This window comes from Grammomys surdaster, unplaced genomic scaffold (genome assembly GCF_004785775.1).
Source record: "Grammomys surdaster isolate TR1022 unplaced genomic scaffold, NIH_TR_1.0 132, whole genome shotgun sequence".
In the NCBI taxonomy this organism is placed as follows: domain Eukaryota; kingdom Metazoa; phylum Chordata; class Mammalia; order Rodentia; family Muridae; genus Grammomys; species Grammomys surdaster.
The window spans coordinates 4424713-4442874 of record NW_021604590.1 but is presented as its reverse complement, the minus strand read 5'-3'; the positions used below and the strand labels follow the sequence as shown (position 1 = coordinate 4442874).

The window sequence follows — 18162 nt, the reverse complement described above, 5'->3', positions numbered from 1 at the left end:
GAGAGAGCGAGAGAGCGAGAGAGCGAGAGAGCGAGAGAGCGAGAGAGAGAGAGAGAGAGAGAGAGAGAGAGAGAGAGAGAGAGAGATGGAGAGAGGATTTGGTCAGAAACTGTTCCAAATACTCCACATGGAGAAAAAATTAAATTAGACCCTTACATTGTATGCATAAATTAACTTAAAATACATTTACAGCTTAAGTGTTAAGGCCTGAAGCTGCAAACCTTCTAGAAGAAAGCACAGAGAAGCAGATCCTTGGCATCGTTTTGCTTATCTGCAGCTTTGCTCTGAGACAAGCTATACCTATGTGGTCGTCCTGACCAGGAACTCACTAAGACCCAGCTGGCCTCAACCTTAGTCAGGTTCTCTTCCTAAATCTCCCTAGAGTTAGGATCTCGGGCTTGTAACTGCCAGACTCTGGCAATGGTCTTAACAGTAAGCTTCTGAATTTCACAACACAGGCAACAAAAGAAAAAAAAAACCAAACCAGTGGCAATGTAGTGGAAAAGGATGAGGGAGACTATAGAGAGGCAACCCGAAGAAATGGGAGAAGTATTTACAGAGCACACAGCGGATGAGCAGTGAAGAGCCCCCTCTATAAAGAACCGCTCGAGTAAATCACAGATAAGCCAGTGCACAGGGCGTCTCCCAATTCTGTCCTGGTGTACAGCTGCAGAAGAGCCTTTCTCCTGGCTGATTAAGGGGTTAGAAGCATCTCCATGAAAGCCTATACTGTTCTACATCAGAAACCTAATTTTGTGTGTTTAAATAGTTAGAGATAATAATACATTGGGGGATAAATTCTTTAGATTGAAATGCTGTGGTATATTTGAATGGAGAAATATCTCAAATTTAATTTGTAAGGTGTCCTTTTTAAATGTCATCATACTTACATGCATGTGTATATATATGCATGCATATATGTTTATATGTATCTAGGTATGTATGTGTGTGTTTGTATGTATGTGGATAGATAGATGATAGATAGATAGATAGATAGATAGATGATAGATAGATAGATAGATAGATAGATAGATAGATAGATAGATTATAGACAGGTGATGGGTGATAGATGAATAAGTAGACAGACAGACAGACTGATAGATAGTTCTGCCCCTCATATACATAGCTCAGTCTAAGATGTTTGTTTAGATACTGAGTTAGAACATCTTATTTTCCTCCAAAGTTCTGTTTACAGGTCACAACGTATGTTTCAAGGAGCCCTGTGTAATTCATGACTTGTATAAAACTTGATGTACAATAAAGCCACTTCACAATTTTGCTAAGAAAACATTTTCCTGTTCTTCATTAGAAAAGTGACTTCTTATTCTTTATAAATAAATTATATCCAAGATAGTATTCCCCCTTTCCTTAGCTGCTAGGAAATGCTATCAGGTCTGTGGTAGGGACGTTTGGGAAATCATTTTTATGTGTCTTCCTTACCTCTGCTATGTCAGAGGTTACTGTTGCACACGCTGTTCCTCAGGACTGCCACAGTTCAAAATGATTTCCTGTGCTACCAAGATGCTTAAGCCACCTTTACAAGCAGTTTTTTTTTTCTAGATTAGCAAGGAAATATAAAATTTACATTTTAGGGAATTTTCAAAAATTCCTTTTTGTGGTTCCACTTAACCATTATCTTCCCATTCTATACACACATTAAAACATTACATCCAGAAACTTTAAGATAAGCAACCATGATCTTTGGTTACTCAAAGTCCTTCTGCTTGAGAAATTATTTATTCTAGTACAATAGGTATTGGTCACCTCTAATTTCATTAGTCAGGAGAGGATCATGTGAATGACCAGTAATTACACTTTAAAGATGGCACTTATTATTTGCATTCTCCCACATAAAATGATAATTATTTCACTAAAATTTTGCTAAGTACAAATATTTATGTTAGATAGGGTGGGTTAGAGGAAAAGCAGGATCTAGCTTAACAGTTTCTAATTTGAAATAGAGGCCATAAAACTTTACTTACTTGAAAGAATGGATGTGCATTCATGAACAGCTTATTTTATCTACTTTATTTCTAGTTGTGAGGTATCTTTCTGGTCCCTCTTCCCATGCTCCACTGATGACCTCACTGTCTTTGCTGAGAACACAGAAGGTTCCTTGGGAACTTCTATTGTCCCCACAAGGGTTGTGGCAGCCCCTGTGCATACTCTGGATTTGCCTCTGTTTGTCCCTGCTGTGTTTATGGCTTTTCTGATATTACCTCTTTACCCTCTACTAAGGAATTACTATCATCTCTCAGACAAAAGAATAATAAAATAATATTTTATTTTATCATAATAAAAAGATTAATGAACATGATATTTTAACCGTAAGACCATTCTTCAGTAATCATTTTATTCCCACCTTCCAAGTAAGAAATCCTGAAACTAAATTCTCAATCTTAACTTCTTCTCTGCTCCCACTGTCTCCTCATCTTTCATGAAAATAGTCTTTGCTAAACCCAGGAGCAGGTGGGATGCTCAGTGGTTCTCCCTTGGCGTCTTGGTCTCCGTGATTCTCTGGTGTTCTCTCCCGGGTTTCCTTCCCTGGAGATACTCTTAGCCTTCCTCCTGGCCCTCTCTGGGTCTATGCATAAGCATTTCCAGTTTGTGGTCCTGAGACTTTCGTTTATTGGCATGAACTCCGTGGGAATTCCATCCCATCCCTTGGGCGGTCAGCGTCCACTCTGCCATTCAGGCCTTGCCTCTTGGGAGCTTGCTGCTGGAGAGTTTACAGACAGCCTGCTCAAGCTTGGCCCGGAACAGGAAGTAAGTGGAGGTCAGCAGGGTCGTCTTATCAGCTCATTCTCCATTTTGTACTTCTGGTTTGTTCAATCCATCCCAAAACGACCGAAAACTCTTCTGTCTCAACCACGTCATCACTCACCGCTGTCTTCCCTTGTCCCAGTGGCTCAGGTACTCTGCTGGTGTCCTCATCGCTCATTTTAGTAACTGCGGGACCCTGACTACCCTGTCTTAAGACACATCCCCACCCCCATATTCTTGTCCTTGCTCCCCGGTGCGTGCCTGCATACCACCTTCACTCCCAAGTGTCATGCCCAGCCTCTTACTGATTCTTTATTCTATTTATGTCAGCAGAAGCTAAGCTCCAAGACCCGGCCTTTCCATTTTGTTGGTGATGTATCTTGAGATTGTGGAATACTGGGTAACAGATGATACTTGAATACATACTCCTTCTTGAAGCGAACAAGTAAAGCCTCCGTGGTCATTTTTAAAAACAAGAATGGATAAAGTATCCTCACGTTTCTGTTATCGGCGACATTTAAATCTGTCTACCTTTCCAAGCAGCAGTGTTTGTGTGTTGCGGCAGAGAGCTAATGCCGTGTTATTTAAAAGCTATTAAAGGAAGTAGGTTAAGTGTGTTTTCAGCAAGGAGTCATCAGCGGTGGTGTGAAGACAAGGACGTTGCAGTCTGGTCCTGCTTCTCTGATGCAGGCTCTGGGCTATCTGGACTGATGTGCATTTATATGGACTTGTGTTCTTCATTTGTTTTCATCTGTGTTAACTCTGTCACTGTTCTGAGGTTTCTGTACACCCACACAAGCGATGCTACTGAGAGAAGCCAATTTGAGGCTGTAGGGAGGATGGCCCCAGTCTCTGATTATTCTGGATGCAAAAATCCATCCCTTTCACAGTGGATTATATTCCTTGGTCACCAGGAAAGGCACTTAGAAATAAGGACAGCTTCCTTTCTGGCTTCCCAGCAATCAGTACAATCTCTTACTGCTTTGACGGTTCCCATCATGTCTGGTCTAACATGTAATAGATCTCATGCCTTTAAAAAAAAAAAAAGCGGGGGTGAAATTGCTTGGTTTTAACAAAGGAAAAACAACAACAGAATTGCTATTTGAGCTTAATATTCTTCAGCTTCTAGAATTGCAGAATACGTTCACAGCAGTTTTTCAAAGAGGGCCCTTTGTACTCCATGTTTCTTCTCTGATGGCGGGTCTGAGGGCTGTCAGCGTTTGAGGTCGAAGGTGTGTTTTCGTCCTCTTCCCAGTGCTTTTTGTTTCTGTCCTTCTGTCTGTCACCTCAGGGAGTTCACATCTTCCTTTTGAGGAATTCAGAGACAGATGAGACAGGACAGTGATACCTCGTACTTCTAACAGGTCTTACTGCGGTGGAAATCCCAAATGGGTGTCACCTTTAGATGGGCTCATGACGATCTAAAATAAAAGTTAGTGAAAAAGGACAGCATGAATTTAGGGTGAGCAGCCTATCTGTCAGTGACTACAGAATCCCTGAGACTTGGAGGTCCCATTTGTCTCATGTTAGGATGAACAGGTACAGGTAATTTCTAGTTTATGCAAACTTTTTTTTTAAATTCTCCTTTGCCATTACAAAAAGACCCTGGCCCTTCCGTTTACCCATGTCCAAGGAAACTTAGATTTGACACAGCAAGTGGCTCATAGTACTTAGAGGGTCAGAGATACACTTCTGAACTTGAATTGAATCAAGACTAAAGCAGTGATTATTCACATGGCTGTGGTAAGTCTTCCCTACCAGCAAGGGATGCAATGTTAGTTGTTATTGTTGGTATTTATTCAGAAAGCACCCCTACAGAGTAGCCACCCTGGATCAGTCATTGTGTGAAGGGCTGCCAGAGTCACAGTGGTAACAAGTTAGATGTGAATGTTCTCCCTCTATCCAAGAGAGACAGGAGACAGCAGAAGATAAGACAAGATGATTCCAGGAAACAATGAAAAATAATTTAGAGGAGGGAAACATTTTCTCAAGACTTACATTTCCAATTACAAGAAAGATGTTCTTGGCAAAAATACTATTTTACGGAGGGGGGAAAAAGTACACTAACTTGATCATAGGCCTCTTTTATCTTAGAGTTGGTGATGAAAAATGTTCCAGAATTTATAGGTTACTTCCCCCCCAACAGAGAGTTGACCACCAATCATTTAGCATTCAGAACTCAGTGGGGAAGTGTCTGGGGTCAATGCATTATTATTTCGTGTCCTTCTTTATTCTTTGTGTTGTCTTCTGCGGTGGTCTGAATGTGATAACCTTCCTCCAATCATCCAGGCCGTGCCTCTCCCCTCAGCTCTAACAAGGAGAGAAATATGGTGCCCATCAGGGATCAGAGACACAAAGCTAGGATTAATATTAAAAGTATCATCCCAAACTTTAACTTAGTCCAGGGCATTAAAATATTACAGAAAATACTATTAATTAGCATTTCCTGCATGTGGCACATTATTCATGGAGAGGCATTAGGGTGATGGAAATGGTTTTTGCTTGCTTTGTTTTGGCCTCTGAGACAGCTGTGTGATCTCATACAGTGTACACAACGTGTGGAAATCACGAGACAAAGATGGGAAGAAGTCTTCTTTGTATCCTTGCTTCTTCTCTCATGCATCCCTTTGCTTATATAATAAGTTAAAAGATTCCTTTTTACTAAATGGGGTCGAAGCATATGTTTTTAACTGTAAAAATTATTCTTTTTTTAATTGGATATTTTATTTACATTTCAGCTGTGATCCCCTTTCCCCATTCCCCTACACACACCCAGGAACCTCCTGCTTCTATAAAGATGTGCCCCCACTCACCCACTCCCACCTCCCCACACTGGGGCATCCAGCCTTCACTGGACCAAGGACCTCCCTTCCCACCTGCCATCCTCCCCTACATATACAGCTGGAGCCATGGGACCTTCCCTATGTGCTCCCAGACTGGTGGTTTAGACCCTGGGAGCTCTGGTTGGTTGGTATTGTTGCTCTCCCCATGGGGCCTCAAATCCTTTCAGCTCAAAGCATATTTCTTAACTAAGGACTTTGAATTTTTAATTATCAGAGCCTCTGGCTTGTTTAAGAGTTAGTTTTTATTTGTTTGTTTTTTAAGATGTTTCCTGGAGGCAGTTTACTGCACTGCGGGCCTGGGGCCCATAGGCAAGCACTTGCTGTGTAGCTCTGAGCTATGCTTAGCCCTGGATGAGGCAATTCTTGGTTTTCTACATTTGTCCTTCAAGTTGTTTCCAGCTCAGAAAGTATCTAAGATAGTTGTCTGTTGTCCAGTAAATGTATGAGATTTTAAAGTATTTGTTCTAATATCACCAAGCCTGGGATTCAAAATATCACCCAGCCTTGCTTAGTACTTCATGCAATACAATCACTCTGGGTTATGAATTTATAGTCACAAGTAAGCTTCTTGTCTAGCCTGTGAGCATGTCACAAGAAAAACTCTAGTTTATTCTACCAAAATTCATTTGTAATCACTTACAAAAGGCCAGTTGTATGTCAGACTAGATATTGGTTTGACAGAGGCAAAACAGATTCAAGTTCACATCCTCTAGCAAAATAAGTGGGTAGCAAATGAGTCATTATTTAATTTGTAATTGAAGTAGGTTTCCTATGTTGAGGTTATTGATGATCAAGGAGGATAGATTAGTGTGGGTTAGTAGTGAGGTCTGAAGCAAGGAGCAGAGGCCACTCTTCGAAGTGTCAGTCTGCAAAGGGGAGAGAGTGAACACCATTGGGGAGGGAGGGAGGAATATGAGCTCTATTGTTTCTGTTTTCTTTGTGTAATCTACAAAGCTGGATTGTAGTTAAATTCTGGCTAGTTACTCAATGTAATAGTCCCAAGATGCTGAAGACCCAAACACTGAGTCCACGCAAAACTAGTGAGGAGATTACTTTGAAGAGAAGAGAATGCTCCCTGCATTGCAGTGGAAAGGGGGGAGGGAACCGGCCATGAGAATGCGCAGGCAGGAGAGAGGACAGTTCCTGTCCACTGATTCCTGCTTTCTCAGTTGGCAGCTTCCAGGATCAGCTGCCTAGAGCAGAGCCAGGAGGTGAGTGGAGGATTTTGTGCAGTCAGCACTATGCACGGTTGTCACTTACTCCACCTCCCAGAATGCAGTTATGGAAAACAATTGGGGGTAGCCTGATTGCGTTGACCTAAGTTTCCCCTTCCCATAGCTAGAGTGACAAATAGTCAGATTCAAAGGAGTTTGAGCCCCAGTTATTTGCAATAGGATAGCAAAGCATGACAAATAGATCCTTAGATGAGGGAGTGGGCTTCCGGTGTGAGGGTCCTGAGGCAAGGAAATAGATGACCTGAAAAACCCACTGATGGGGTTCAGATCAGCTGGGGCTCCCAAGCAAGCCAGAGAGATGGAGACAGGCTGCTACCATTAGCTGGACTGCTGTTTCAGTAAGTGTGGAGCAGAGCAGTCCCAGTGTGGTGTACTGTGTATGGCCACGGGAGAAGAGGTCATTAGTTCTAGTAGTGGGGTTGTACACATGGACAGGAAGTAGGTGGCCTCTGAGATTACCTGGCCCAGCTGTTGGAAACAGAATGAAGTGAAGGTCTGTGATTTGGAAGCCACAGTCTTCCCCAGTGACATAGTAACACACACCAATTCGTGAGAGTGAAATTGGTGATTGTGGCCAAGAAGATAGGAGTCAGGAGGTCTGGGAGAGGAGGAGGGGGTCAGGGGGAGGGGAAGACTCATGTCTGCCACATGGGTGCCCAGAGAAGAAGGCCTCCTGTACAGGGCTGTAGGAAGTATGTCTTCACACAGCAATCAGAAGGTACTGGAGCTAGAAGATGAGGAAATATTGATCCAGAGAATGGGAAGGCTTGCTGGGCCTGAGGTAGACCTGTGAGAGCCTGGAAAGGGAAGGAAAGCTTAGGGTTAAGGCACGTGTCTCCTAAGTTAGTAAGGGGGTATAGGATGAAATATTCCATGAGCTGTATGCGTGCTTGGGTGGGTGTGTGAGTGTTATGTCTCTGTGTGTGAATGTGTATCTGTGTCTGGGTCTCTGTGTATGTGTGTGTGTGTGTAAGTGTATGTGTGTGCACGTGTGTGTCTCTCTGTGTTGTGTCTGTGTGTGTGAGTGAGTGTGAATGTGTGTCTGTGTGTGTATGTCTGGGCTATGTGTGTCTGTGTGCACACGTTTGTGTGTAAATGTGTGTTTGTGTGTGTGTGTGCATGCACTCACGTGTGTGCGCGCGTGTGCACTAGGGAGAAGATGCTGGGCTCTGCATCCCCGCTTACTGGCTTGGTTATAGAGATACATGGAGCTCAATCATCAGCTTGTGGCTGTGTGGCCTTTACCATTACTTATCTCTGAAAAATAAGTGAGCTTCCTTATATCTCCTTTTAAAATTTTTTCAATGCCTATTAATTTTCTTCTCCATGAAGGAGCTGTGCTGTAGTGGCGCCTGTGACAGCCGTCGCTGGCGCTGCCACACCATTTTATAAATCATCAGTCCTCAGTGGTTTTGATGATCATTTGTTTTAGTTTGTAGTGTTTCGCTTAACATCATTTACATATCTCAGAATTTCCAATTCTTCAGTGACAGTTTTTCAAGCTATGTTCTTTTACTTCCTGAAGGGTCAAAGCATGTGAAAATCCTTCCAGGTCAACCTGCATGTCCTACTCCTGGGTGCCGAGGGATAGGCCATATCCGTGGTCCACGTTATGCAGGACACCACAGGTAAAGATATATATGTTTTTTTTTACTTAAATCATTTTAGAGGTGAATGAGGGCCTGTCATAACTGAATCTCAGAGCCTGCTGGTCCATCTCTGGTCTTTCTCCTCTGCTGAGATGCTGAGATGCTTCCTTAGCCAGCCCTTCTATCTGTTCTCTTCTAACTTTGGAGGGTTGTGGGCTGCAGAGACATTTCTAAGTCTGACTTGAAGCCCCTAAACCTCTGCTGTGTAGGGTTTCCCTAAAGTGCCCCCTCTCTGAAATCTTCCCCTGCCTGTATCTATCTCTGCTTGTTCTCACTCATCTCCATACCCGCTGAGTCTTTCTTGTAGAAAATCCCAGAAACACTTTGCTTTTTTAACCTGTTTTCTGTTTACTTTAAATTATTTTTTTCTCCTTTTTATTTATGTGCCAAATAGATGATCCTGTTAAGGAATGTGAAATGAAAGTGAAATTATTTTCCATCTCTTAGGTGTTCAAAAGAATGCAAAGTACATGGCACTTACAAAAGAAATATAATTGAATAAACGCAGGAGGCTTTCCCATTGTTTCTGTCCCTATTAGTTTGTAAAGTTATTCATAGATGAGCTATTCATATTAATGATCTAGTAAAAGAATGTAAATTAAAACTGAAAAGAACCGATATTAAATTTGCCTGACATTAAGTTGGCCTGTGTATATGCTTAAACATGTGTGTGTGTGTGTGTGTGGTGTGGTCTGATCTGTAAAATCCAATCTGGTGTTCACTAGCCCCAAGATTCTGCTTCATTTTAAATTCATTAAAACTAGATAATTTGAAAATATCCTCTCCCATCATAGCCTCATAGCCATGTTTCAAGTGCTGAGTAGTCATCTGTGGCTAAGACACGTAAGACAGTTCTGCCACCACAGAGTTCCATTTGACGTACTCAAGAGAGTCTCACTGTATTAGTCAGGGCTCTCTAGAGTCACAGAACTTATGGGTAGTCTCTACGTAGTAAGGGAATTTGTTATGGCGACTTACAGTCTGTAGTCCAACTCCCCAACAATGGTCAGCTGTGAATGGGAAGCCCAAGGACCCAGCAGTTGCTCAGTCCCACAAGGTTAGTAGATGCCAACAGATGTGCTGGCAAGTAAATGCAAGCAGGTAAAGAAGAGCAAATCTTCCTTCTTCCAGTGTCCTTATGTGGGTCTCCAGCAGAAGGTGTGGCCCAGATTAATAGTGTTTACCACCATGCCTGGATCTGGGGCTTGTTTTGTCCTATGCTGACCTTGAACTCAGAGATTCCCTTGCCTTAGTCTCCTGGGATTCAGAACCACTATGCCTCAAGATCTCCATGCCAAGATCCAGGTCAGAAACTTGTATCTCCCAGCCTCAAGATCTGGATCACAGGTGAGCCTTCCAATTCTAGATTGTAATTCATTCCCGATATAGTCAAGTTGACAACCGGGAATAGCCAATACACTCACAGAGTATTCTGTCTTCGTTGTGATTTTTGGAGTGACAGGCTTTTCTTGGTGCTTACTTTAGAACAATTTAAACCATTGTCTTTCAACATACCCAAGTCATAATGTTGCAGTCAGTCCTTTCCAAAGCTCTCTGACAATGTCTTGTTGTGGAGCTGAGGTGCTAGAACATTTTCGAAGTTCCGGGCCCCAGCAGTATCTCCCATGTTTTCCTCTTCTTGCAAGCTGCCTTGCCAGCATCACTGTGTAACTTCATTGTCTCACCCTTTCTGGCTGGATTCTGAAGTGGCCACTGTCCATGGGTAATTATTTCCCTGTTCGAGAACCTTCTCTGAACTCTTTACTGATCCAGTATGTCTGAAACAGAGCCTGTTTGCTGCTTTTAATTGTATTGTTCAATCATTGATATGAGAGTGTTTGAGGTGTTTTATCTACCAAATAGTCTTCCTGAATTTGGTTCCATGACCTAGAATATAAAGCAACAATGAGCAAAGCATAGAGAGCAAAACAAAACAAAATACCACACATGTACAACAGGGCAAAAATGGGACATCCTAGTGAATTTGGAGCCATGAGACATTACCCCACCTCCCAAACTCACAAATGCTTGGGGCTGCTCCAGAGACATGTTGCCATTCAGTTGGGTTACAGCTCTTGTATAGATGTGGGCCTGTTTATGACACAGCAGGGCTTGAATAAGTAAAGGCAAAGTGTACAGGAGTTTCCCAATACCAGGGATTCAGAAATGAAAACGGACAAGAATAAACAGCTGTAGTTAGCTTATTTTCTCATTTTAGAAAAGAAAAAAAGTTTAAGAATCAGACTTTTTACACTTACATGCTTACTAAAGATCTACAAGGCATGTAAGTAAATCCATAATATAAATAAAAATCCAAACTTACGTTTAAGCAGAAAGCCTGGAGTCTTACTTCCACTAACAACTTTTTATATTGTAAATGAGGCCAACCTGGCCAGGGGAGTTGTATAGCCTATAGGACGACAGTCACTGGAGAGTGGGGAGCTCGGGCAATGTGGGAAGCTCTAGCCATAGTGGACATCCATACCCTGGCTTTAATAATCAATTTGCTGCTTGTGTAGCCTGAAAAAACATTTAAACTGACTTGCAATTAACTGAAGAGGTATGCTGTGTTCTCTCCAGTGTCTGGAGTTTGCTTCAATGCTCTTTGTGTTATTGTGGCTTAAGCCTTACCCAACTTTAAAAGTTTAGAAGTACCATTCTTCACTTCCTGTGTGTGATGGTGTCTGTTCACACACACACACACACACACACACACACACATCCACTTGGTCCAGGCACAAGCCTGTTAGAAATGCTCCATCTCACACCCACAGGGATTATCATGAATGCTGTTCCTATAATCAAAAAGAAGGTAAAAAGCAGGTGAGGACTTTTTACCTCCCTTTTACTCACACCCAGATGAACTCCAGAGCCAGCCATAGCTTGAGAAGTTCCTGAGAAATTTAAAGAAAAAAAAACCTTATATAGTCTAAACAAAAGTACTTTTCCTTCTTGGCATAGATTTATTTTTTGGACCCCAAAGGCATCATTTTAAAATGTTTTCCCAAAGATTGTTAGGCAATTATTATAGTCAAAGAGAAAGGAAATAAAACCAAAAGCATATTCCCCAACCAGCTGCACTCAGGGAGGGCAGGCATCCACTTATCAGTTTATTTGTTGTGAGACATCATGACCCAGGTAACTTGTAAAGGAAAGTAGTTAATTTGGACTTACAGTTGCAGAAGATTAGCATCAATGATGGTGGAACATGTTGGTAGGAACAGCTAAGAGCTCACATTTGCATAACAGATGGCAGGCTGAGAGAGGAGAGGGAGAGAGGGAGAGAAGGAGAGAGGAAGGGAGAGAGAGAGAGAGGGAGAGGGAGAGGGAGGGGGAGAGGGAGAGGGAGGGGAGAGGAGAGAGGAGAGAATCAGACAGACAGAGACACAGAGACAGAGACAGGACACAGACAGACAGACAGACATTGGGAACAGCATTAATCTTTTAAATTTCAAAGCCCACCCCCAGTGACACACCTCCTCCAGGCCACACCTCCTAATCCTTTCCAAATAGTTCCACCTGCTGGGAACCAAGTATTCAGACACATGAACCCAAGAGGGCCATTCTCACTTAAACCACCATGGCCTGTATAAAACACCTCCTATCCCTGCTTCCAGAGACTAGGGAACTGAGAAGTCTCTCCGGTCTGCTCCTGCTAGGACAGTGGTGGTTTGCCTCTGTTTCTGTGAGAGTCTATCAAGCTGCAAGGGGTGCATAAAATTAGTGAGTATTGCTTTTACCTCACTGTGTCAGAAGTTCTAGTTCTCATACTGAAGGGATGGTATTTTGAAAGGAAGTAAAAGTCTTCTTAAAACAAGTTGACAGTGTCTCATTTTGTTCAGCTGATAAGAGTATTGACATACAGTCAGCACTGAAGAGTTACGAAAATGCTCTACCATGTTAACAGATCATGCGGGGAGACCCTACAGGCCCTGTCTACACAGATTTCAGTCAGCTTTATTTTCATTTTTGTTAAAATATTCAAGGGGTTAACAACAATATTCAAGGCTGTTTGAAGTTTATGTAGAATATGCATAAGCCATTATTTGGAAGAAACTGCATCAGCTCCTATCTGTGAGAAAATGGGACTTTTGGCACACAATTATCACACAATTTACATTTTATTTGAATTAATTTGCATACCGGATAGAATGAAGTATTTGTATCTGTTAACACAGAAATATTTAAAGATAGTCATCTTGGGGCTAAAAAATTAAAACTTAACTTTTGAGCCAAGATCCAGGATGAACTAGAAGTTGTGTTTTTATTAAAAAAAATAGAACAGTCTTGGACAACTGATCTACCACCCTGTCACAAATGGTACAAAAGTAATTTATGTGGAAATGGATAATTACATTCTTCACACAGAGAACCTGGCAGCTCTATGACATGGGGCCTTTGGCCCATTGCATGAGTGTGGGATGCAAGGCGTACATGACTAACATGTTGCACAAGCAAACACAGGGTGGCACCTTTTGCTCTGAAGTGTGGGGTTTCATATCCTTGAGGTGATTTTGAGTGTTCTACATGCACTATGGGAGTCCCCTATGTCCCCTGAGAGTCTCCTTCACTTCCTAGTGTGTCCTGTAGCCTCTACCCCACACCCTGACTGACAGAATACTTGCTTCTGTCTTCCTCAGTCTGCTGACCTTTCTTCTCTGCCATGTCTCTTTTCTCATGACTTTCCTGTATACAACATCTCTACACTTTCACCCTTTAATCAGTTTGGTAAGGAGAAAAATAAAAGATTATTATAAAGGGACATGAATACAGTCCCTTTCCCTCTTTGTCACATTTTTGTCCCCCTTCTAAACTGTTTTAACACTCATGATAGCTGACCTAATTGTTTATGATCATGTTTCTACCTCTTTGTGGCTATGTTAATTCTCCACAATAGACCTGTCCTCCTAGAGATAAAAAGGGAAGCAACTTCTAAAGTATCTTCACTGTTTAATTTGTCTCTGTAAACTGCAATAATTTACAATGACCGACTGAACTGGAGTCTCAAAGCCTGGCCTTGAGTCCATAGGCACAGTCATTCTTAATTCAAAGCCACCTTCAATTAAAGCTTTGTCATACCAAGAGAAGGACTCAGTGATGTGTAGCCATGTTTGTTTGAGTCCCCTGTCATTGTGCAGCCATTGTCCTTGACTCTGAGATACTGTGTAGTGAAATTGTACTGAGTAGAATTTAAAAATAAACTTGTCAATGTAATCTTCCCCGGACAAGAGGTATGAAAGAGAATTTGACTTTAAGGGATACTTTCAATTCTCAAAATGACATGATTAATTACCCAATTTTGTGAAATCATTGATAAGGTAACAAAAAGTTTAGCTGGGTGTCCTAATATTGCTTCTATCTATTGCTGTAAAATTCTTAATGGCTAATTTATAAATTTGACTTTATGGAATGTGGAATAACGTTTTCAATTTTTTTTTAAAGAAATGAGAATTGCATGTAAAGTGCTTAGATCTGTAGCAACTAGTACATTGATTCCAAGAGCACTGAATTCTGACACATTATCAGGATTTTATTGAGCACGTCATTGTCATTCCAAGTTGCATGAAGCCCCTGCTACTTAGTGCTATGAAAGAATACATAGTGTTGGCTTACCTTTATGTAAAAAGTGTCCTACATACATTCAGAAGATTAAAATATCCATGAAAACCAAACTCACAGTAAAACATCAACAAGGGAGACCTGCTATCTTAAAATTAAAAATAGCAACCATAGATTAGTGCTGATCTCATCCTGTCTTCTTTTCCCGGGCTGGTGGCTAATACAGTGGCTCACAACTGGTCAAAGAAAGGTAGGAAAGAAATGACTGTAGAGTTATGGGCCTACATGGAAAATTTATATCATACACATATACCTATCATCCCAAGGTCTGGGAACATCATGGAAACATAGGAAGAAAAGGATGTAAGCAGTAAGCCAGAGGTGTGGACATGGCAGAACCAGCATAGAAGTGAACTCGCTGCAACTGTGGCTAATGTGTAAGACCTGCATAAGACTGGCCATCCACACTGATCAGTGAAGAGGGAAGGGCTCATAAGACCTCACCCCTCCCTGAGGGATTATGGCCAGCTAATGGTGGCTGGGGAAAGGATGGGTAGCCACTGATAGTTTGCCCATGTTCTGCGTCATAACCTCCCACCAGTTAGTGCTCTATACAAAATCATATTTGAACTCAGTAAGTCACACGCACAATAAAGACATGAAAGTAAAAGGGAGTGTGTTGGGAAGGAGAAAGTTTCCAACAGAAGAAGGAGGATGAGTCTGGGTACCAGGGGTAAAAAAGACTAAAGTTTATCACATGATATGTATGAAACTATCAAAGAATCTTTAAAAAGATAGAAATAGAGTATATGTATATGTATGTATATACACACACACAACACACACACACACACACACACACACACACATATATATATATATATATATATATATACACACACATATATTCTTAAATTGGAAGTTCATGGTTAATATTAGAATTTTCATATCAGAGGCAAAATTAAATATTTGTATAGAGCACAAGTATTTAAAAATAAAAGCAGGCAATGGGTAAAGACACAATGGGTAGAGCTGCTTGCTGTGTAAGACCACACTCAATCCTTAGAACCCACAGAGGGATGAAGGAAAGAACAGACCACTCAAGGTCTCCTCCTCACTTCTGGCATACACGCCCATCACACACATCGTGCACGCACATACAAAGATAGTACATATTTTTAGGTAACTAAAAATAACCTTGGAGAATCCAAATACCAATGTATGTGCCTTAAACGGATTTAATTTTTCCTGGCTTCTAGTCATTATATGTGTTCACATGATTATTTTCCCCCAATATCTGAGTTATATCAGACAGAATATTTAGTTTTCAGCTTTGTCACTATTTTTTTTTTAACACAGTGCTCTCTCGGGTTGTCAAACATTCATTCCTCAGACATACAATGGCAGTTTATGATTTTGGGTGCGTAAAGTATCGTGATCACTGTCTTTGGGTTGTAGATTTTGTATCAGTCAGAAATGACTTCTTTGTCCTGTCTCCTCTTCTCCGAGTTCTACCTTGTCTCATATTGATAGTGCCAAATTTATTTTATATCCAACTGTTCAAAAATACTTGCTAAAGGTGAGGAAATAGCTCGGTTAAGGAGCTGTGTTTGGTGCTTATGTAATAGTCAGCACGGTGACATTGTCATGATGCAGTACTGGGCAGACCGGTGTGGGCAGACCCCTGGAGGTTGCTTCTTAACTGAGTCTGCCTAGCAAGGTTAACTGAATACAGCATGACATTCTTTCTTCTTTTCTTTCTTTCCTCTCTGTCTTCCCTTAACCCTCATCTTGTCTCTTAGAAGTACAGATAATTAATTCTGAGAAGGAAGCAGGCAGAAGCAACATTGGTCATCTTCCTAGTGTCAGAGTTTTCTTCTGTCTGTTTTTCTGGGTGTTCTGGAGAACTGTAGGAGTCTTAGACACAGTCTCCTCAGTTTTTGATCACTTGTTTTTTTTGTTCTGTGTCAAGGACTTTTTGAAATTTGACTGTGGCGTCTGCTATATTACATCTTTGTGTCTCAGAAAGCACCTTTCATCTATGAAGGAAATTGATTGGAAATAGGTATTTAAGCCTAGATATTCATCTTTCAGATTTCTTTCTGCATTGCAGCTACTCAGCTCAGCTTTGAGTATTTATTATCATGGGGCAGAGTTTTCTACTAGCTTGTGTACATGTGTGTGTGTCTGTGTGTGTGCGCGCGTGCACACATGTGTGTGAGGGTGTATGTGCACATGAGTGTGTATGTTAGTATGTGAACACACTAAATGTGTGTGTGTATGTGTGTGAAATGTGAGTTTATGGATGTGAGTGTGAGTATGTGTGTGCAGGTATATGTGAGAGTATGTATGCATGCATGCATGTGTGTGAGAGTATATGAGCATGTGTGTGTATGTTTGTGTGTGAGAGTATATGTAGATGTGAGTGTGTGTGTTCACATGTGTGTGAGAGTATGTGTGCATGTGAGTGTATGTGTATGAGAGTGTATGTACATGTCAGTGTATGTGTGTATGCATGTGTATTAGAGTGTATGCACATGTGAGTGTGTGTGTACACATGTGTGAGTGTATATTCATGTGTGAGCATATATTCATGCAAATGTGTGTGTTAGTGTGTGCACACATATGTTTGTGCATGTATTGTGAGTCTGTGTGTGTGCACGCACGTATTTGAGAGTATGTGTATGGATGCGTGTGAGTGTGAGAGTTTGTGTGTGTGTGCATGTATATGTGATTTTAAATGTGTCCTAATGTTTGCATGTGGTTTTTACTACATACACCGGTTATCATGCTCTTAGATTGCTTTAGGACAAAGTCTTCCTCTGGGTGATACCATGTCTTTTCACTAAATTCTCAGGTTTTCTTTTGAATTCTTACCTATGGTATCTTTATCATGTGACACTGGATCCTCTCTCTCTCTCTCTCTCTCTCTCTCTCTCTCTCTCTCTCTCTCTCTCTCTCTCTGCCTTTGTTAGTTTCCCAAGAGCAACATGAAATCACTTGATGGCACATTCTTGGGAGTTGGAGAATCTTGTGCCCCTCTGCGGTTTCTTCCTGGAGCGAGTGCATTAGACACACAGACACACACACACACACGTGCACACCATCCCCACAAGCTTCCTGGCCTTCTCTCTGACCAGCTCCCTCACTCCTTTTCACAAGACTAAGTGTATCTGCTTTCATCTAATTATTAGGATTGTATTTCAAAGGCAAATAGGACTCACTGTAAACAGATGAACATGATTTAAAAGAACTCACATTTTAGTTGATCTTAACAACATACGAATGTCCCTGGAATGAAAACGATCCTTTATTTTTTTCAAAAGTAGTACAATTTCAAATCAGCTTATCTTTTAAGTAATAACAAGTTAATTAATCCTTTTAATTCCAGAATTTATTCATATCATTTCGGGTCTTGTCTATCCACATGTAAAACAAGATGATTGTGGTAGATGGGGTCTCATTTCTCTGTGGTGGGGTAGTTTCTTCTCTCATTGCCATGGGTAATGTGTTTAAAGACTGTCAACAAGGGCCTGAAGCTCTGACAGCGATGTTTTTACTGAAAGGGTCCAAACAGCTTCTTTATCAGTATGTGAAGCCTCTCTAATAGTACACTCAGTCCAAATCTATTCCTGAATCTTGATAATCATCTCTGAGTCAGTGACAGATTGGTGCGGCTCACCTGAGAGGACATCTTGCTCAGGTGCTCTTCAGCCTCAGTGCTTCCTGCCAACATCAGTCAGGACATACTTCTGTAAAAACTTCCACCAACAATTCAAAGCTTTAAAAAATAAACTTAATTATTTATCACATTAGTCATCATTTCTGCATTTTTGAGACACAATAGGAAGATAGCTGACGACCACAGAGATGTTCGGTAGGTTCAGAAGGCAATTCTGACCGAGGCTAATGACCTGAGTTTAATCCCCAGAACTCACAGGGTGAAAGGAAAGAACCAAATCCCACAAACTTTCCTCCAGTCTCCATGTATGCATTATGGCACACACAGATACATTCTAAGACAAAAGAAAGAAAAAGGACAGACTGATGAAAAAAAGGATGGTAAGAAGGAAGGAAGGAAGGAAGGAAGGAAGGAAGGAAGGAAGGAAGGAA

General features: G+C 41.4%; 1 protein-coding gene across 1 annotated transcript in view; it reads left to right on the top strand.

The window, feature by feature from the left end:
* L3mbtl4 (L3MBTL histone methyl-lysine binding protein 4) overlaps window positions 1–18162 on the top strand; it is a 318439-nt gene that overhangs the window by 121856 nt on the left and 178421 nt on the right. The window contains exon 11 of the mRNA XM_028762233.1: window positions 8367–8469. Within this exon, the coding sequence (XP_028618066.1) occupies window positions 8367–8469 (103 nt within the window). The remainder of the gene's footprint in view (window positions 1–8366; window positions 8470–18162) is intronic.